This window comes from Typopeltis vanoorti, chromosome 4 (assembly GCF_054136105.1).
Source record: "Typopeltis vanoorti isolate ZY-2024b chromosome 4, IOZ_Tvanoo_1.0, whole genome shotgun sequence".
NCBI classification, from domain to species: domain Eukaryota; kingdom Metazoa; phylum Arthropoda; class Arachnida; order Uropygi; family Thelyphonidae; genus Typopeltis; species Typopeltis vanoorti.
Genome location: NC_143552.1, coordinates 150995049 through 151017760, shown reverse-complemented (window position 1 = coordinate 151017760; position 22712 = coordinate 150995049). Strand labels below are relative to the sequence as shown.

At 34.2% G+C, this 22712-nt stretch overlaps 1 protein-coding gene across 3 annotated transcripts in view; it reads right to left on the bottom strand.

Annotated features, from left to right (window-relative positions):
• The window catches only part of LOC150107754 (ATP-binding cassette sub-family F member 3), a 346459-nt gene that overhangs the window by 179966 nt on the left and 143781 nt on the right, over positions 1-22712 (bottom strand). For all 3 annotated transcript variants that reach the window (XM_090391512.1, XM_090391514.1, XM_090391513.1), the window contains one exon: positions 14641-14772. In XM_090391512.1, coding sequence (XP_090247638.1) covers positions 14641-14772 — 132 coding nt within the window. The remainder of the gene's footprint in view (positions 1-14640; positions 14773-22712) is intronic.

Sequence of the window (22712 nt, the reverse complement as noted above, 5' to 3'; positions counted from 1 at the left end):
CAAGGACAATGTCCTGTTTGTTAATAAAATAACATCAAGAATAACTAAACTAAGTCTCTTCATAAATAAAAGATACCAAATGAAAATTATACAAGTATATGCCCCAATTACAGACCATCCAGATGAAGAGAGAGAAGATTTCTATGAAACATTAGAAGCCACATTAAATAATTCTAAAGAATTCTACATAATTATAATGGGTGACTTTAATGCCAAGATTGGAAGCAGAGATGACCATCTGAACTCCATTAGTAAATTTGGATTTGGACAAAGGAATGAAAGAGAAGAAAGACTTATTGAATTCGCAGAAGAAAATAACCTCTTTATTATGAACAGCTTTTTCAAGAAGAAAATCAACTGAAAATGGACAAACTTACAATGAAATAGACTTCATCCTCTCCAACAGAAGATATATAATAAATAATAATGAATTGCTTAATAGATTTAATACAGGAAGTGACCACAGACTAGTAAGGGCAAAAGTATGGATCAACAAAAAATGGGAACGGAATAAGCTCATACGAAAAGTCCAATTTATTGAATCTAAAAAACCTCTACCACAATAAAAGCTGTTATAGAGAATCACTCAAAAATGAACTAAAAAAGCTATACACAGCTACTACCATCGATAATGTTAATGAAATATTAACAAAATCTATCTTGAATTGTGATAGAAATAGGAGTTGTATAATAGGACTTCATCCTCTCCAACAGAAGATATATAATAAATAATAATGAATTGCTTAATAGATTTAATACAGGAAGTGACCACAGACTAGTAAGGGCAAAAGTATGGATCAACAAAAAATGGGAACGGAATAAGCTCATACGAAAAGTCCAATTTATTGAATCTAAAAAACCTCTACCACAATAAAAGCTGTTATAGAGAATCACTCAAAAATGAACTAAAAAAGCTATACACAGCTACTACCATCGATAATGTTAATGAAATATTAACAAAATCTATCTTGAATTGTGCACTAGAAATAGGAGTTGTAAAAAAAGCACCAAAGAGAGGAAAAACTAAGACAGGAAACCTTAGATCTGATGAAGAAAAGAGATTTGAATGACACCAATAAAATAGAATATGTGGAATCTGTAAAACTATATGTAAAAGGATGAAACATGAACTTAGATCATATAATACTAGGAAAATTAAAGAAACAACAGAAAACAATAGTAATATGAAGGTCCTAAGACGGACATTATCAGTTGGAATAAAAGAAATAGCTGCTGTAAGAGGAAAAAATGGTGAACTTACAAAAAACTCTATGAAGACAAAGACCGTGACATCCAAGAATCATCTATGGATAACTCGAGTGAGGAAGAACATAATGCCCCTGAGATCTTACAAGGCGAAGTGGAAATGGCACTGCGAGAAATGAAGAATGGAAAAGCCCCAGGAGAAGATGGCATAATGGTAGACTTCTTAAAACTGGGAGGAAGCCCTGTCATCAAACAGTGGAGTAAACTCTTCAATAAATGCCTAAAACAGAAAAATTCCAAAAAATTGGAACAATTCAATTCTAATATAAATTTTTAAAAAAGGCAATAAGGAAGAAATTAAAAACTACAGACCTATAAGCCTACTCCCCACCATATATAAAATTTTCACAAAATATATAAATAATAGAATGAAATCTAAACTAGAGGGAATGCAATTCTGTGAACAAGCTGGATTTAGAAAGAATTAAAATACTTTGAACCATATTCACATTAAGGCAGCTCATTGAAAAATCAACTGAATACAATAAACCCTTATGTCTGGCCTATATAGACTATGAAAAAAAGCATTTGATTCAGTTAAAATATCTGCAACACTAAAAGCACTTGAAACCCAGGGAACTGAGAAAGTATATATTGAAATACTAAAACATATTTACAATAATGCAACTTCTATAATTAAATTATATAAAAACAGTGAAAAGTTCCCAATAGAAAAAGGCATCTGGCAAGGCGACACCATATCTCCCATTATAGCTGCACTAGAGGAAGTCTTTAGAAGCCTTGATTAGGAAACAAAAGGAATAAACATAAATGGAGAAAGGCTGCATCATCTGAAATTTGTAGATGACATTGTCCTAATAGCAGATAATCTTGAGGATCTGGAAGAAAGGCTAAATCAGCTAAATGAAGCCTCCAGAGTAATTGGATTAAAAATAAATAGAGAAAAAACAAAAATAATGATGAATGATCTAGAAGTGATACCGACGTTGAAGTAATGCTGAAGTCATATTTACATACACAAGTAGTTACATCTACAAAGGTGTCAGATCTTATAATTAAAATACTTTGGATTAGAGATAGACGTCAAAAGTTTTTTCACTAGGTTATATTATAAATTAAAGATACCAAGAAATTACTGGGTTATCAAGCTATTTTCATTGTCTTAATATATGAGACTTCCAGATAATTAAAGACTCATCGAGGAAGGCCATACATTCACACCAGCTGTCATACCTTCTCTTAAACTCATCATGTAAGAATCTTACATAATTGTGATTTACATATCATATTTGATTTTTAGTGCAATATACACTGAATGTGAATTTCATAAAGAATTAAGTTCGGTTGATAGTCATTTAAATAAATATATATATATATATATATATATATATATACATTTGTTGCAGTTATTAGTGTAATTGCACGTGTTATACTCTCAGAACTGCCATGGTTAAGTGGTGGCTGTACAAAAGGAGAATTAAATATATTTAAACAGTCAGTTTGCTTATAGCATGCTGTAATCCTTGGAGATTACAAGAATATATGTATATTATTTTTTGTATACTTGAAAGTGTCCCTATGCGATATTACACTATTACTGTAACATGCAATCGTTATACCAAGTAGCCATTTTGTCACAACTCTCATCAGGTAATGGGAATACTAGTCATGGAGTAAAAAACTATGCGGTTGAATTCTCTGATCTCGGAAAAGTTTTTGAATGCATCTTTACCTACTCTCCAAAGAAGAACTGTGAAATTAATATTGAAGGGCAATTATAAAGTATCAGTACTTCATATATCACTGAGAATGTTATGTGCTCATTTGGGAAGCAAGTGGCATAAGCCCTATGAAGTAACATGGAATCAGCAGGTTTTTTTTTTTTTTTTTTTTTTTTTGAAGTGCCTTTGCAACTGCTCAATTAAATGTACTTCTACTCTCAGTAGAAAAGACAATAAAAGCAAAAAAGAGTTATTGGAAATGGCTCAATTCCAAGACAGTAGAAGCAAAAATAGAGTATAAAAGAAACAGTGCAACTGCAAAAAGAGAAGTTAAAAACATAGAGAAGGATATAACTAAAATCAAAAACCTATAAAATTATAAAATACATGAACAAAGAAATAAAAGAAAAGATAAAAAAAAACAATTGATTTATAAAAACAGGTAACTTAATTTCACAATCTTTGGACTGATGATAATAGAGAAGTAAACTTTTAATCATTCTCAGAAATGTTACACAAGATTAGATCATTCCCAGAAACAGAGAATGATCTAACAGAACATATTATGTAAGAACTAAAAATACAATAAATAAGATCAAAAATAGGAAAATACCAGGAGAAGACAATATAAACATGAAGCTGTACAAAAATGCAAATGAAAATTTTCATGAGACTTTTGAAATTCTTTAACATGGTCTGAATTTCTGGAAAAACTCTAAACTCTTGGGGGAAAAAAACAGTGGTATCACAATTTATAAAAAAGAAAATAAAGATGACTGGAATATGGGAACTAGTCATCTTTATTTTCTTTTTTATATGGAATATGGGAACTAGCCTGCTAAATGCAGGTTACAAAATACATGCAAAAATATTAAGAGAGAAACTAAACAGTATTGTAGAGGGAAAACTATTAGAAAAACAGAATGGATTTAAAAAAGGTCGATCTTGTATAGACTAAGCATATTAACTGAAAAGCAACAATTTCAAAAAGAAACATACATGGCCTTCACTGATGAAAAGATTTTATGAAAAAAAGCCTTTGATAAAATTAACAGACAAAAGGTATTTAAAATATTAACTGATCTAAATATACCAAACCAGCTCTTACAGTCTATTCCAGAAATATAAGAAATAAAACAGCAGTCAAATTAGAACAAATATCGGAATGGAAAGACATATATGAAGAGGAGTACGACAAGGATGTACCTTATCACTTCTGCTTTTATAAAAAAAAAAAAAAAGCAGAATTGATAAATAAAATAAAATTATAACAATCCAGAAACAGCATAATCCATTTATTATATAAATATATCCACAAATAAAAATAGATATACTATTATTTGCAGGTGATCAAATTGTATCAGCTACATCAGATACACACATCTACTGAAATCACTAAAATCATTACATGAAATTTCAGAACAATATAATATGAGAATATCAAAAGTAAAAATGAAAATAATGGCTTTCAAAGGAGAAAATCCAATAACAAGTAAAATAGTGACAGTAATAAAATATTTGAACAAGTAAATACAGGTGACCCTCGTATAACGTGGATGTTAGCTTCCACAGAAATCTCCTGTTATATAAATCGCATTATGAAAGACTCAGATTACATAGGAAAAGTAGGTTTATGTTCCGAAATCTTTTTTTTTTAAATGATATAAACAACGACATAGCCAATAAAAAAATATTTTTATTTAATCCAGGTAATTCATGTAAGTTAAGAAAACATATAAACTATGAAACAAATGCATAGTATAAACTTATAAAATTACAAATTTTATGTAAACTTTATTGCACATAATGCATAAATGCTTTAGGCAAAATAAAATAAAGTGCATATTTTAATCGTCATCATTGTCTTCAAAAATAACATTTCACATTTCGTAGATGTTCTTCATTTAGGAGTGGCTGGACATCGTCATCACTTGAAATCTCTTGGATATCATTCGTATAATTCTCATTGCATACTTTGGCTGGTTTAGTTATCAAGAAGCCAGTAATAAGACCTTGCTTACCACTATGCTGCAATTTTTTATTAAGTTCATAATGTGGAGCTAAACAAATATCAAATTGTCTCGTGAATTTTCTGGAGAGCTCCATTGAGGGATCATTATCCGTAAAATAACTTCCAAACTTTCTTACTAACTGATACAATTAATCGATGTCATCTATTAATTGTATCAGTTCCTTCTCATTTAAAACTGTTTCATTGTCAATTAATTCACTAATTTCGTTTTCAACCATATCGCCAAAGACCTCTAAGTGGCCATTACTATAAAAATAATATTTTTCCATAAAAAAAAACATTATATATTGCTGTATGTAACTTACTAGAAAATAAAGTACTCAGCTTGAGATTACCAGACTTATGATTTTTAATGCCCTTTCTTGGTAGAAAATGAAGATAAACACTTTATATGGTAAACAATTGACATACATGTGCTAAAGGGTATTTCCCCTAATATAAATTCACTACTTATAACTACAACCGCAATACAGGCAGACGCAAATTTAATGAAGATAAAATTTGATTTTTAAATTGCATGGTGAAAAATATATGAAAAGATAAAGAGTTACTACAATTTGTAAACAGTGTTATATCGAAACCACGTTGTAGAAGTACTGCATTGAACAAAGGTTACTACAATTTGTAGACCACATTATCTTGAAACCGTGTTATACGAGGATTACCTGTACTTTCAAATACCTGGGATGCAACTTATCATATGAAGATGAACAAGATATAGACATTAAAATATAAAACTTTGTTAAAGTAAACAGGATAATAAATAATATATTTATTTAAAGCACCCTTGATTCAGACTATAAAATGCTCCGTCTAAACTAATTATTATATGGAAGTGAAACATGGACCATAAAAAAGAAGAATCAAAAATGAATTCAAACAGCTGAAATGAAATTTCTCAGAAAAACAGCTGAATATATTGAGACCATAAACAAGTAATTTTAGAATCCTTGAATATAAAATCAATAAACCACCATACGAGGGTGGTCTGAAATATTCTCGGCCTTGACAATAGTTGGTAACAATATTGGCAAGGTTTTTTTTTTTTTTTTCTAAGTTGGTACCTCTGTCATAAGCATTCCATGTGAAATTGCAAGTCATTCTATCAAGCAGTTTGTTTTGCTATCTGAAGAAAAAGTGTTGTCTGTATCCCTTGAAATGAATAAAATTGAGTATCGTGCGGTTATAAAATTCTATGTAAAAGAAAGTTTAATACCAAAAGAAATTCATTCTAAGTTCATAAACGTTTATGGGCACACTTCTCCTTCGTTTTCGACAATTAAGAAATTGGCTGCCGAGTTTAAACATGGCAGTACCAGTGTAAAATATCTCTTTTCTTTGTCTTTCGTTTATCAGTTTATTTATCTGCGTACATACTTAAACTTGTTCTTGTCCCCCCCCTTTTTTTCTGTTGTTAGTTAGACCTCATGTTGTAAGTCTAACTAACGTAACAGTCCCTGAGCAATCGCACGATATCAATTAAGAAATTTATTTGATTTTTAACGACTGAGCCACTTAATTGATCTTTTTATGTTTGAAAGTCAGGGTGAGAAGATGACAAAATTAATTTAACACTTCTATAACAATTCTTTATATGCAAGTCGTGGCTTGTTACTATATTCTATTCCCGCAGGCTCGTTAATATTTTCGAAATAGTGCACTGGCTAAGGAACGAGAACCAGGTAGTTACAAAACAAAAAACATATTCATTATCAAACTAAAATATGCGATATAGAGCACATAAAAGTTAATTAAAGATTAACTTAATCAAAAGCACTTTAACACACAAATTTACTTGCTATCTGAGCAACAGAACTATAGTGCTTTCACTATCAGAAAAACCTATTTTGCCTTGATATAAAAGTGTCTTCTATGACATAACTTGGCTTACAAGTATGCATAAGTATTCCAGAAGGGATTACATTCAACTTTCTTCCAATATATTCAAAACTTAAATGACACTAATTCAGACATTATCACAATCAACCTGTGAATTAGACATACTTAACAATACAGGTAACCCTCGTATAACGCGGTACTTACACAACGCAGTTTCAATATAACGCTGTCTACAAATTGTGGTATCCCTTGTTCAGCACAATTTCGATATAATGCGGTCTACAATTTCTAGTAACTCTTTATTTTTTTAATTTTATTTATTTTTTTCATATTTTTCACTGCGGGACTTAAAAATCAAATTTTATCTTTGTTAAATTTGTGTCTGCCCATATCGCACAAGCAGTTATAAGTATCGAATTTAGTTTTATTGTATCACTGAATAAGGTGCTGTACAGAGGGCTTTTGCAGTCTATGTCATTCTCAACAAATAGTGCAATTAGAGACAGAATAAAAACGGGGTTAACTAATAAATCACATCTCCCCTCTCACAGAAACTACGCTGTATAGACTTAAGCAAAACCATATGTTGCACCGAAACACAATATCTAACTAAAAACTATTATCCAATTTTTCAAATATGAAATAAGTGTTTTTTTATTGCATTTGAAATTCTCGATGTTATTATGACAGATCAAAAAGGCTAACTTAAAATAAAAGACTACCAAGAATTGAAACATGCCATATAATGAATGTGTGAGTTCACCTACCACCTCAAACACAAACAAGAAGCCATAAAATTCAACCAAGGGTTGAAACGTTTGTGTGAGTTGAGCCAGTCAGTAATGAGAAGTTCCAATGGAATGATAAATGACACCCTGTTGTGAATGTGTTAAAACTAATAGTGAATGTTGTTACGACAGTTTCAGATGTTATGGAACTCAGTTGAAGAGAATTAGCATTTCAACTCAACACTTGTTGGTTGCTTTTGTCTTTGCGTAGGCGATCTTTTGTTAATACCGCACCAAAGCATCTTTATAGCTGCTGTCTTGTGTAAAACAAAATTCAGCTTGTACGTATTGTAACAATTAAAAAACCTTGAATAATTTATAAGTGTATAAAAGGATATCACCTGTAAATCATTGACGTGCCACCTCTGGCATGAGTGCCATAGGTTCGCCATCTAGGGTTTACTGTATAAAGTGTTTATTGTTGAAAATTGTCTTCATTTTCTGCCACGAAAGCGCATTTAAAATCATAAGTGTGTTATTCTCAAGCAGAGCAGTTTATTTTCTGGTGAGTTACATACATATGTAATGTAAAAGTATTTTTTTTAATGTAAAAGTTTATTTTTATTGTAATTGCCACTAAAACTTCAATGAAAAGGAAAAAACCAACAGTGAAGAGGAAATTCATTTCTCTCGAAGAAAAAATTAAAATCTTGGATCTGTTGAAAATTGGGGAAAAACCAGGAGTTGTTGCAGGGACTCTGAATTTAAATGAATCAACAATTCGAACAATCAAACAAAATGAACATAAAATCTGAGAAAGTGTTATTGCTGGGACAACGGTAAGTGCAAAGTGCATTGTTCGTGTTCGCGATGTTTTAAAAAACGGAGAAATCTCTAATGATTTGGATAGAAGATTGCACTCAAAAGAAAATTCCTTTGGATGGACAACTTATTAAGCAAAAAGCTCTCAAAGTTTATAAACATTTAAAAGAACTTGATCAAGATTCTTTAGAAGAAATCTCTCAGCATGGATTTCTGCCAGTAAGGGTTGGTTCGAAAACTTTAAAAAGCGATTTTCTTTGTATAATCTTAAAATCCAGGGAGAATCAGCATCAGCAGATGTTGAAGCTGCACGGAAATACCCAGCAGAACTTTTAAAAATCATTAAAGAAGGTGGTTACAGTGCAGACCAGGTGTTCAATGCAGATGAATCAGGGTTATACTGGAAAAAAATGCCAAAACGCACCTATATTTCGAAAAGTGAAAGATCAGCTCCTGGATTCAAAGTTTCCAAAGATAGAATTACTCTACTGTTTTGTAGTAATGCATCAGGTGATTATATGACAAAACCAACATTTATTAACTAGTGTGCAAATCCTCATGCGATGAAAGGGCTCGACAAGTCCATCCTACCTGTTTATTGGCGAGCCAACAAAAAGGCATGGGTTACAGCTAGCATGTTTGAAAATTGGTTTTTCAAGTGTTTTGTACCCGATGTAGAAAGTTACACAAAGAAAAAGAATATGGACTTCAAAATTCTACTAATTTTAGATAACACACCAGGCCACCCAACAAATTTAAACCATTCGAATATTAAAATAACTTTATTGCCGCCTAATATTACTTCACTTATTCAACCACTCGACCAAGGAATAATATCAACATTTAAGTCATATTATATTCGGCGAACATTTCAATTAATTTTGGAAAAAATGGAACTTAATCCAAACATGACACTGCCTCAAGCATGGAAAGAGTTTTCAATATTGAATTGTGTAAAAATTATTTCTCTGTCCATTAAGGAATTACAACCCTCTACGGTGAATGCTTGCTGGAAAAAAATATGACCTGAAGCCATAATGGAACAAAATTCCGTACCTCCGGTGGATACCGAGCCATGTCGTATAATAAACGTAGCACACGTTTTTGGTGGAGAGGGCTCTTGCGATATGGTTGAAACGAAATTAGTGAATTAATTGATGGAGAAACAGATTTAAAAGAGGAACTGGTACAATTAATAGATGGTGTCGAACCAAAATGGCGAGGAAAGTTCTGCAAAGCTTCTGATTGTGATGAATCCGTTAAAGAAATTAGCAGAAGGATTGGACTTGACAAGAAAGTTAGGAAGTTATTTTATGGATAATGATCCCTCAATGGAGCGCTCGGGAAAATTCACGAGACAAGTGGATATTTGTTTAGCACCATATTATGAACTTAATAAAAAATTGCAGGGGTGCTTAAGGGTCAAAGCTGTATAACTGAGAGGAGACCTCCACATAGCCTTTAAAAGAATGCGGAGAACCGACCAGGGCTTCTGACCTAATGTCCAATCCTCACCATCTCGTGGTGCACCCTGTTGGGTATCTACTTTGATACTGAACGAACGAGGATGGGCTGGCAATTTGGGATTTAGCCGACCAAATTGTATTCTTATTGGTTAAACCAAAATAAAAAATGATGGTACAACATGACAAAATTTCATGCCGGCTGGGGCGTCACCCGGTTAAACAAGGCCCCCGTTGTTTTCGCCAGGGAACCAGGGCAAACAGCGAAAAGTCAGCTACTGGAACAAATCTGAAAACAAACCCCAACTCAACATCACCAGAGTTAAAGATTGATACTATCAACGTAAGAAGCCTGAATGGCAAAGAAATGGAGCTAGCTGAGGAATTAGATAAGTACCAGATAGACATAATAGGGGTGACTGAAACAAAAAAGACCAAAACTGGTGAGATCTTTCTAAGCAATAAATACAAAATGTTATATTCAAGCAATGACAATCAAGGAAAAGAAGGAGTAGCCATAGTATTCAACACTAAAACGAGGCTAATCTTCTTGAATGGCAGTCAGTCTCAAGTAGAGTAATGTGGGCAAATATGAGAATGGGGAACTGGACAATGAGACTTATTTGTGCCTATGGTCTCACAGAAGGCTCTACTAAGGTAGAAGTGGAGGAATTTTTTTTTTGACATTTTTTGACACAATGAAAAAGGAAAAGTTGGTCCTTGTTGGGGATCTAAATAGCAGAGTAGGAAATGATTGCAAGACATACAAAAATATTTTGGGAAAATTTGGAGAAAAGAGCACAGCTTATAATAATGGCAAATATCTGTTGGATTTCTGCTCAGGACATGGACTGGTTATTACTAACACCATGTTCCAACATAAAAATGTGCACAAATTCACATGAAGAGAAGAGGCTAGGAATAAGAAAAGTCTCATTGACTATGTTATTGTTGATAGTGATGTTTTCTCCCTGGTGCAGGACACCAGAGTGTACAGAGGATTTGAAATTGGAAGTGATCACTATTTAGTCTTGAGCAGGATAAAATTGAATTTCATATTGAAAAGAATAACATGTAAGAAAGTTTTAAAGCGAATAAAAGTTGAGCAGCTCTCAGATGTGAACTGTAGATTAAAATACAGAAAGATTATTGAAAAGAAAATGAAAGAGTTTGAGAACAGGAATCAAATCTTGGAGATTCAGTGGCAAATTCTGAAGAAAACATTGATTGATTCAGCCAGAGAGGCATGTGGTGAGGTTGTCTGCAAGGATAAAAAAATCAGAACTCTCTGGTGGACACAGGAAGTTAAAGAGGTAGTGAAGGAAAAGAAGAAAGCATATCAAAAGTTCCTGGCAAATAAGTCAGCTTTTACTCTTACAGAATACAGCGACAAATGTAAGAAAGCTAAACAGTGTGTAAAACTAGCTAAACAAAAGTCATGGGAGGACTTTGGCAAGAATATAGAAAATAAATCTCAAGACGGTGGCAAAATATTCTGGAGGTTGTTGAAGAAGCTTAGGAATGGAGGAAAGAGTGCTGTAAAAGGAGATAGAGATGATAAAGGTGAAATGAAAACAGGAGAAAAAGATATCCTTGAAGTATGGAGTAATTACTTTGAAAAACTGCTAAATGAAACAAGCAGTGATGACATCACAGTGATAAAAAACACTGACCAGGCATGCAGTCAGGAATACATATCCATACTTGAAGTAGAAAAAGCCATCAAAGGCTTGAAATGTGGAAAGGCAGCAGGAGTAGATGATATTCGACCAGAAATGCTGAAGTATGGTGGTATAAAAGTCTTAGAGTGGCTGCACTGCATAGTTCAGAAAGCCTGGACAGAGGGACGAATTCCCGATGATTGGAGTAGAGCTCTCATAGTACCCATATATAAAAAGGGAAATAAAACTAAATGTGAGAATTAGAGAGGTGTTTCCCTACTGAGTGTTGCAGGCAAGATCTATGCAAGTATACTTGAGAAACGGTTGAGAAGAATTGTGGAAGAAAACTTTCGTGAAGAACAAGCTGGATTCAGGCCAAATAGAGGCTGTCAGGATCAGATCTTCAGTTTACGACAAATAGTCGAGAAAGCATGGGAATATAACAATGATCTGTATTTAAGTTTTATCGATTTGGAAAAGGCATATGACAAGGTGCCAAGAGAGAAGCTATTCAATACGCTGCCGTAATATGGTGTCAATGGGGCATTATATCAAGCAATACTTAGTCTTTATTTGAGTTGTAAGTCAGCAGTTAGAATTGAAGGAAGTACAGGAAGATGGTTTAATGTTAAATCTGGTGTGAGACAAGGATGTACATTATCCCCTCTGTTATTCATTATCTATATGGATCACATTATGAAGGAATGTGGTATTAAACCTGATATCAAAATTGGAGATGTTAATGTCAGCTCTTTGCTTTATGCGGATGATGATGTTATACTTCTAAATAAATCTGCTACAAGTCTGCAAGATTCTCTGACTAAATTGAATAGCTGTTGTAATAGATATGGTATGAAGGTTAGCAATAAAAAGGCAAAGACAATGAAAATGTCAACTGTGTTGTGAATGGAGAACCTGTGGAACAAGTAAAACATTTCAGCTACTTAGGCACAATTTTTACTGAATGGTAAATTAAATATAGAAATAGACAACAGAATCAGTAAAGCTGGTATGGTGGGAAGTCAATTGAATAAATTCATATGGAATAAGAGAGAAATTAGTCGGAACACTAAATTAGCTGTATACAAGACCGTGTTCAAACCAGTTTTAACTTATGGATCTGAGAGCTGGGTCAGAAGTAAAACACTTGACCAAAGACTAGAGACCGCAGATATGAGAGTCCTGAGAAAGATTAGAGGCGTGAACAGATGGCATCAATGGCAATATCATATTAAAAATGAGGATATTAGGAAAGAACTTGACATTGTCAGCATCCAGGAATGCATTAGCAGAGCTAATCTCAGGTGGTATGGTCACTTAAACAGAATGGGCGAGGAAAGATTAGCAAAACAAGTGTTCTCTGCCAGGTTGGCAGGAAAACGACCGAGAGGAAGACCAAGATATAGGTGGATTGATACGGTACAAAGTGTCTTAAACGATAGAAATATAAGTTGTGATAGTGTTGGAGTCTTCACAAGTAAGAGACTGATTTGGAGGAAAATTGTAGATAGGAAGTTAGTAATGATGTAATTTTTTCATGTAGTACTGTCATATCCTGTACACCCCTTGAGGGTACATAGCAGGAATTTGATGATGATGATGATAAAAAATTGCAACATAGTGGAAAGCAAAGTCTTATTACTGACTTCTTGATGACTAAACCAGCTGAAGTATGCAATGAGAATTATACAAATGATGTCCAAGAGATTTCAAGTGGTGACGACCTCCGGTCACTTAAAGCAGTGCTTCCCAAACTTCTGGATGTCAGGGCTCCCTTTGTAAAAATTAAAAAATTTCACAGATACACATCGAATATTGCAGAAATCAAATGCAAATGTTACATTTTTAGCATCTTACATACACATTTGACATAGCACATTATCTCACATTTTTATATAGATAGATGTATTGTTATTGTACATTTACAGTACAAGCACATGAAACGTAAAACGATTAGTAATAAAGAAAGACATAAAAGAAGTTTAATAACAATTTAATGTGATGGATGTGTTTCAATACTGCTGCACAAAAAGTGCAGCAGTATTGCAATTTACCATAAGGTGTTTTAACCTTATGGTAACTTGCAATAAGGTAACTCCATAAGGTAACTTTTAACCTTATGGAGCCAGGCTAGAAATACTAAGGTTAAGTAATACAGAGCTTATAAGTATTTTACCAAAACAAGTTACCATAAGGTGCTTTGACCTTATTAAATAAAAACCTCAGGAGGAGATATAAATGTAGAAAGTATTTTACCTTGGGTATAATAAAGCTTATTCTACTTTTACCATGAGTTGCCTTGGTCTTGCACTATGTGCAGGGTCAGCTAGACTTGCAACACTTGCAGGAGCAAACTTGATTTGTTTGTCTGTTTGATTATTTGGGAAATGGAGTAAAACCAGGTTTAAAATAGCTTGGTATCTTTAACATTTATTATACCCAAGGTAAAATACTTTCAACATTTATATCTCCTCTTGAGATTTTTATTTAATAAGGTTAAAACACCTTATGGTAACTTGTTGTGGTTCTTATAAGCTCTGTATTACTAAAATCTTGGTATTTCTAGCCTGGCTCCCACTGATAAGACCTCAATAAAGGTCGAAACCGGTCTGGGTAGTGGCCCCTTGCCTTTAATACAAAGCATCATACATCTCCTCCACGAGATGTGCTTTGCATTAAGGGTAAATATTAAGATTAGTGATCAGAGCTTATTCTACTTTTACCATGAGTTGCCTTGGTCTTGCACTACATGCAGGGTCAGCTAGACTTACAACACTTGCAGGTGCAAACTTGACTTGTTTGTCTGTTTGCTTACTTGGGAAATGGAGTAAAACCAGGTTTAAAATAGCTTGGTATCTTTAACATGTGTGTATATATATATAGGTAGATTAATATGACTAATGCAGTTAGGAGTGCTTTAGAAACTGACTTGGAGATCTCATCATATTAATCCTAATAAATATTAGACCAATATGATAAAAAATTATCTGAATCGACTTATACGCTCAATAAGTAGATTCAGAATTTCCCATTATGACCAGAAGGATTTATATATAAAAGGAGAAAAAATAAAATAATAATAACATAAAACAATTTATTTTTAAAACATCTGAATTGTGATGATTAATTATGAAAATAACTACTTACTTATCACCAAATGCAATATCAAAATTTTCAATTTTAATATCCATTGATCGCGAAGTTCCTTTAGCTTCAAGCCTCATCTCTCTTTTGCTGACAGCTTGAGTTGCAGTTGCTTCTTTATTGATAAAAGGACCACTAAAAATGTTTGGAGACATTCGACAGTTTGTTTGTTAATAGCAATAAGTACCATATTAAAAAATAATAATAAAATTTAATAAGAATGACATGTTTGTTTGTACATGTTTGTACAAACAAACACGTCATAAATAATGTATAAAACTTGAGTGCAAGGTAATCTTTATTTTTTTTTAATATTAATGATTAAATTTCAGTCATCTAATTACACTTAATGTCTGAAGATTGAGTAGGTTGCTCCTCAAATATTCCGAATATTTAAAAGGCATCAAATTTTTTCCAAAAACAGCTTGCTGTATTTTAAAATAGTCTTTCAATTCAGAGATTATTGGTATACCAATTTTTGAAAATCAGATACATTGTGAGCCATAAATTGTGTCCTGAGACAAATTATAGTCAATGTTCAAATTGTTAGCTAGACACAATTGAAAGTTAATATTATTTCCATCAAATTCTTGGTATATACCCTCAGGGTATATAGAATATTATGGCAGTACTGCATGCAAGTTTTATATCATTACTAGCTTCCTATTGACAATATTCCTCCAAATTAATCTGCTATCTGTCAGGACTCCAATATTAGATATGTTGATCTTCTGCCAGTTCTTTTTCCTATCCTCCTGGCAAGAAACTAGTTTTGGAAATCTTTTTTCCTCCAATCTGTTTAAGTGACCATATCACCTGTGGTTACTTCTGCAAACAAACTCCTGCATGCTAACAATGTCAAGTTCCTTCCTAAAATCCTTGACTTATTACCATACCAGATTTGCTCATTGTTATTGATTTCCATATTTCATTTGACTTCAATAAAAATTATGCCTGAATAGTTGAAATGGTTTACTTAATCTATATTCTCCACCTGGGATAGAGCTGACGTTTTCAGTGTTCCTGTCTATAGTTATAGTCTTTATCCTTTTATAGCTGATTTTCATACCAAATATATTACAGCAGTTATTCAGGGAATCCCAAAACTTTACTGGAATTATTTAAGAGAGTTAATATGACAGATCAAAATATCGAAACGTTAGCAGATGACAATAATAAAATGTGTCATTCCGTTACTCTATAATTTATCACATTCTTTCATAATGCAATCCATACGGATGATGAATAACAGTCGAGATAATGTGCACTCTTGTCTCACACCAGATTTAACATCAAACTTCTTTGTGACCATCCTTCAATTCTAACTGCTGACTTACAATTCACACACACACACTGGCTATATATATTGCTCAATATAATGTCCCATTTACATTATATAACTGTAGCATTATGAATAGCTTTTCTCTTGGTACCATGTCATATGCCAGTTCCATATCTACATACAGTAGTACCTTGGTTTGCGAGCATAATTCTTTCTGAAAACGTACTCGTAATCCAAAGCACTCATATATCAAAGCAATTTCCCCATAAGAAATAATAGAAACTCAGATGATTTGTTCCAAAACTCAAAAATATTCATATAAAAATGATTAATACAAAATACATAAAGTAATCGAATTTATTAATTACATTACAATTACATATTACAGTAAATACAATTAATTGTATTGGGCAGGACGACTTTCATTGTCACTACCGGAATCACTGCTATCTGTCTCATCGCAATTAAAAACTTGCTGCGGCAGGTAACACTCGGAAACCATGAGCTTCTGAAACTTGGCAACGAACGCCACAGCTGCCTTTGCGTCCGAACTCTCAGCCTCTCCGTGCCTCACAACACTATGGATGCCACTTCTTTCAACCCTTTTCTTCATTGGGGCCATTGTCGTAGTACAGTTACTAAAGAACAGTCACTACATTTGGACACAAAATAAAAAAATGCTTTACGCACAGACATGTGGTCACAACGCCAGCTGTGATACATGGTCACAGCTGGCGTTGTGACACATGTTGGGACCACTGTCATAGTACAGTTAATAAAGAACAGTCACTACATTTGGAGACAAAATAAAAAAATGCTTTACACACACACACACGTAGTAACAACGCCAGCATGAATGTTGACTATACGAATGAGGTAAGCTGACTAAGACCGCGCATGCGAGACGATTACCCACAATCCCGAGCGGCTTGTGATCACGTGACGCTCAGCAGACAAAGCGTATAGGTAATACAGTATTCGTATTGCAAGACATCGCTCGTTTATCAAGTTAAAATTTATTAAAAATTTTTGCTTGTCTTGCAAAACACTCGCAGACCAAGTTACTCGCAATCCAAGGTACCACTGTAACTTAAATGTGGATCCTTGTTATATTCCCAAAATGGTTCAATGAAAATTCATCGATAGACAATTTACGGAATGGCAATTCATCGAATAAACAATTTAGCGAACGGCAATTCGTTGAAAATGCAGTTATCGAATAAACAATTCATTGAAAAGGCAATTTATCGAATAAACGATTCATTGAATCATCACAAATGCAATTGATTGAAAAAACTATTCACCAATAGATTTTCGATGAATTATAAAAGAATTCATCGAAAAATGAATTTTCTTGAAAACTATTGCTTTAAAGTTTGATATGAATACCTAATGTCACCAAAGATGTAGATAACATATACAGGTGATCATTGGGATGTAATAATTATTCTGTTGCTTTATACATCATCATCTTGTAAGTATACCTGCCACTTCATTCTGTAGGTAGCCATTTATCTCTAGACAAAAAAGTTAGTTCTACCTAATTTTTTCACAACAATGGTCAGATTGAAATCAAGACTAACAAATTTTAATAAAGATCTTAACTATAAAATTTCATCCAGACAGAGAGGAATTATTAATATCACTTCGAAACTTCCTTACTAAAATTTTCTAATAAAAGCGATCCTGTTGGAACTAAAACTGAACCACACTTCTTGTGCATTTGACAAATTCTGACGTTTGCACCTATTCCACTGTCAGAGTTATTCCAATATAAAATTTGGACACGTTATCCCTTTGTAGCAACCCGAATATAGTTGAACTAAAAACTGGAATGGTTCGACAAATTTTTGTAAAGTTAATGCATATCACCCATATAACACAGAACTACTTAAGAACTACTGTCGCCAAAATAAGATTGTGAAAACAAACTATCAAGAAGTATGAAATCATTGAAAATAGAGAAATAACCACAATCATCACCAGACTAAGGACGGAACATTTTAAAGGTATAAAAATTCAGCCAGGCGGTAATAGGAGCAATGAAACATGCAAGAACTGTCCAAGAGTTGAACTAACACCTGTCCATATCTATTCTTGTCCAGCAATTGCTGCTACTCTACAGAAAATTGACAATAACCTTAGAGAAAAGCTCTACTCCATCAAAGTTCTACAGATTCACGGTCAAATCTAGAAGCTCTTCAATAGGCCCACAACAACAACCATTCTTGAAAGAAATAAACGTGTTATGCTTTGCTTTTATAGACTGCCAAGCAGGGGATAAAATGTTTATTCCCATGCCAGTAGCCATAATGTTATACTATGGTATTTATACTGTTTGCATTTAAGGTCATAGTGCTATACATGCTGCTATGATCAACTTTCAAATTGTTTTATTTAACACTCCCGGTTATGTAAAATGAACATACGGATTTGAATCATTCATCTGCAATGCAATTTTTTCTTTCTTGAAAATATATTTTTTTGTTCCTGATTAGGTTACTTTTAATTTAGAAATAAAATTTCTTTCTGAGAATTTCCATCACCTATCAATCATATTTAGAAAACTGATGGCAAGCAATTCAAATAAACATATTCAGCAAATACCAACTCATCAATATTAATGTTCCCCAATGCTCAGTTCTAGGATATTATTACAAAGGGAAGATAGTGGGTGGGCTGCCTCGTTTTGATAACTATGAAGCAAGTAGAAGAACAGTAATAATGAATGATATTGTGAGAATGTGTAGAAAAAGAGGTCTGTAATATGTTGATGTTTGGAGTGTGATGGCAAACGAGAGCTGTATGCAAGAGATGAGTTGAATCTGACATGGAAGGTTCATAAGCATTTGAAGAGGTTGCTGTTTTCTGAGTATGTCTAAGTATTTGTACAGGAATCTGCAATCTTAATAAGGTTGAAAATAGGAGGGAGAGGATTATGTAAGGAATGTGTTTCAGGTGATCGTGTAATGAGGAATAATTTGGATAACAGAGTGGATAAAAATCAGTTTGAGGCTATTGAAAATATAGAAACTTCTGAAAAGTACATAAGGTGTAAAGGTGGCATGAGAACTAAAGAAAATCTTGTATTGCGCCCATACACAGAAGGTTGGTTGATCAACCTATAGTACATTAGTACTATAGGTTGATCCCAATCCACTACCATACATGGGTAGTGGATTGGGAAAGGAGGAACTTGTTTATATTTGATTTAAATCACTGTATATTGTATTCCTTTGGAAACACAGCGGGGAGGGGGGGGAGATTGCTCCACAGTGCAGCAGTTGCAGGGATGGAGGAGGAGGAAAAGAAACCTGTTCTGTTTGTTTCTACGTGCACTGTAAAGGAATGTTGAGTAGCAGCTTCACATTTTCCAATGAGCTTAGTAATGAGTGGAGAAATTATTGATGTTATTTCAGATGAGCATTTCCATGGAAATATCTGTAGAATTTACATATTGCAGAAACCAAGCATCTGTGCAAAAGTGGGGGGAGAGAGTTGGTAAGAGATGGGGCATTAATAAGTCTAATTGCTCCCCTCTGTATTGAGTCAAGCATTTTGAGAGCTCTTTTAAAGACACCATCCCATATGTGGGAGCAGTATTCAATAGCTGGGTGGATTTGTGATTTGTATAATGTTAACAGCTGTTCAGGGATGAAGTAACGTCTGGAGCGAAAGAAAATCCTAGTTTTTTTAGAAGTCGAGGTTACAATGTATTTATGCCAGGAGAGGTTTGATGTGAGGGTAATTCCAAGAAGAGAGATCTCAAACTGTCTGGAAATATGGGTATCATCAAAAAAGGATACTGAGAAAAGATGGTTCTTTTTTTTTTATGATAAATAGGACAGAACTGGGTTTTATTAGCATTGAAATTGATGAAGTTATCTGAATCCCCATTGTAGGATGGCTTGGAGATCGGAAATGAGGGTGGTGTGTTGGTTGATGTTCTGTAGGTTAGGTGAGTTGTGTAGGGTAAGGTTTATCAAAAGGAGGACAGTGAGAGGACAGAACCTTGTGGAACCCCAGCATTAACTGAATGGTGAGAGCCATCCACCATCACACACAGTGTGCGTCCAGGCAGAAAGCTGGCAATCCAACTAGAAGTCCTGGGTCAGACCGAATGATGGCAGTTTGCTTAGTAAGTGTTTGTGCCAGACCCAGTCAAAGGCTTTGGAGATATCAAGTGCAACCACTTGAGATTCGCCAAACTTCTCCATTACATTTGTCCAGAGATGCATGACATATGTGAGCAGATCTCCTGTTGATTGGCAGCAACAGAACCCACACTGGCAGTCATTTATTAGGTTGGTTCTTCAAGTGTAGGAGTTGGGAATTGATGATTTTTTTCCATTATTTTTGACAGGACTGAGGTAAGCGAGATGGGGTGGTAGCTGAAAGGAAGTGACTTGTCACCGTTCTTGGGAATAGACTGGATATAGGCTAATTTCCAGTTTGTGGAATAGATTCCAGTGGAGTAAGAGTATATATAGGTGACATAGGATAGGAGTCAGTTCTGATGCACAAACTTTCAGGACAATTGGGGGAATGTCATCAGGGCCAGGAGATTTTGTGTCTAATTTGGTCAGTATTTTTCTGATCTCATCCTAGCAAAAGGATATAGGGGGAATTGTATGTTGGGTGTTTTTGGAATGGTTGAGGGACATTTACCATTGTCAGTTATGCATGCACTGGAAGCAAAGTGTGAAGCTAGAAGATTGGCTTTTTCTGTGGGTGATGATGCAATAATGCCATCTGGGTATGATAAGGGTGGGAATAGTGTTGGGCAGAAGTTACAGCCAATTGCTTTACAAGAGACCAAAAGGCTTGGCTGCCATTTGGACAGGCTGCTAATTTCCTGCTTTTTGCTCTTTCGAACTCTGTTTTGGAAGCATTGATTGTTTTTTTGCATCTATTTCGGGCTTCGGTATAAGCTCTAAAGGAGGATGAGATTCTTGATTTCAGCCAGTTATGGTATGTCTGGTGTTTCATCTGTACAGCCTTGGCACATCTTTTTTAGTTAGGGAATGGCAGTTCAGAGTACTGTGTGGAATGTGTTGCCAAGCCAGTAAGGATTACTTTGGTAATAAGTTCAGTGCATATGTTTGGGTTGGAAGCCGAAAGCAATAGTTCAACCATAAGAATGTGGCATAGAAGTTGCAGAGGCTATCCCGCTTGGCACTGTTATAATGCCAAACTATTCTTGTATGGGAGTGTCTGTGTAAGCATTGTTGCATGGAGAAGGAGTTGAGCACTAGATTGTGGTCAAAATTACCCAAGGGGCTCACTACTTTCACTGTGTGGTTTGGGTTATCTGATATTCTGGTTGGCATCTGAACAAGTTGTGTAAGGTCGTTAGTGATGGCAAATGTTTCAGCATCTCTGGTTGCAAGATCTGTACAACTGGAGGAGGAAAGCCAACTAGTGTTGTGGACATTAAAATCTCCTAGGAGGATAATTTCGCTATTCGGAAAGTGGGATTGGAGAAAATCAATTTTCTCCAATCCCACTTTCCCAACAGCAAAATTATCCTCCTAGGAGATCTGGATGGTTGCGTTGGGGGAGCGATAGAGACAGCAAATGAATTTGATTGAGTGAGGAAGGATTATTTTCAACCAAAAAAGATGAAAGTTGGGTGATTTCTGGCAAGGTATGTCATAGCAGATGTATGCACAAACACCACCTTGGGACGAAATTTTTGTTAAAGAGCGCGTAGTTCGGAAGGTTGAGATAAATAGTGCTTGGGGGAGATGAGATTTGAGTTTCTGCCAGAAAGAGTAGGTGGGGTTTGGTAGACTGAAGGTGGTAGTGGACACTATTAAGGTTGGCGTTTAGGCCACGGATGTTGAAGCTTTTGTATATTAATACAAGAAGCATTCGAAATAAGATGGATGAGTTACAGGAATTAGTGAAACTTGGCTCACAGCATTTGTGGTTACTGGAATTAAATGTGATAGGTTTAGTATTTTCAGGGAGAATAGAAAGGGAGGGGGTGATATTGCTGATGATAGCTGAAGAAGTGAAGCCAAAAAAATAGTATATCAAGAAGAGAAGCACGTGAATGGTAGTTTTTTTGAGGCAATCTGGTGTGAAATAGCAGCCAAATACCAAACCAAATATACAATTGTTGCTGCTATAGTTCTGGGGGGTACAAGAAGTGATGTGGAAGACATGCATCAGCAAATTAGCATGAGTGCAGGGCAAGTAATTATTATGGGGATTCTAACTACAGTGATGTAGACTGGAAAGAGAAAAGATTACGTGGTAAGAGAAAATTGGAATTTATACACCCTCTAAGAGATTATTACTTGAAACAGCATGTGACTAAAGGAATCAATGACATGAATGTTGGGTCTGGTCAAAGGTTCAGAAGATCTGTTCATAAGTAGTGTCCACGTTACCTCCGACTGATGAGAATGATCCATGTGGTATTGACTTGGAAGCAATGTTCCCTCTAATTTTTTGCTGTGCGTGTGTGCAGAAATTTGCTTGTGTGCAAAATTTGCCTATTTGAAACAATTGTATTTTTCATATATATTTAACATAGTTATTTTCTTGTAAGCATTTAAAATAGCATGAAAAATTTCTGCAATATTTAAAAAAAAAACACTGTTTATACTGAGATCTTGGGAGGGATAAGAGGCAATAATTGCATGATGTGATAGCAAAAATAAATCACAGAATAAAGTGAAGGAAACAAATATATTCAATGTAACAACTTTAGAAAATACTCCTGCGATTCAATTTATTATTATAGTTACTTTTAAAATTATCGGATATCATTTATTATTTTCTC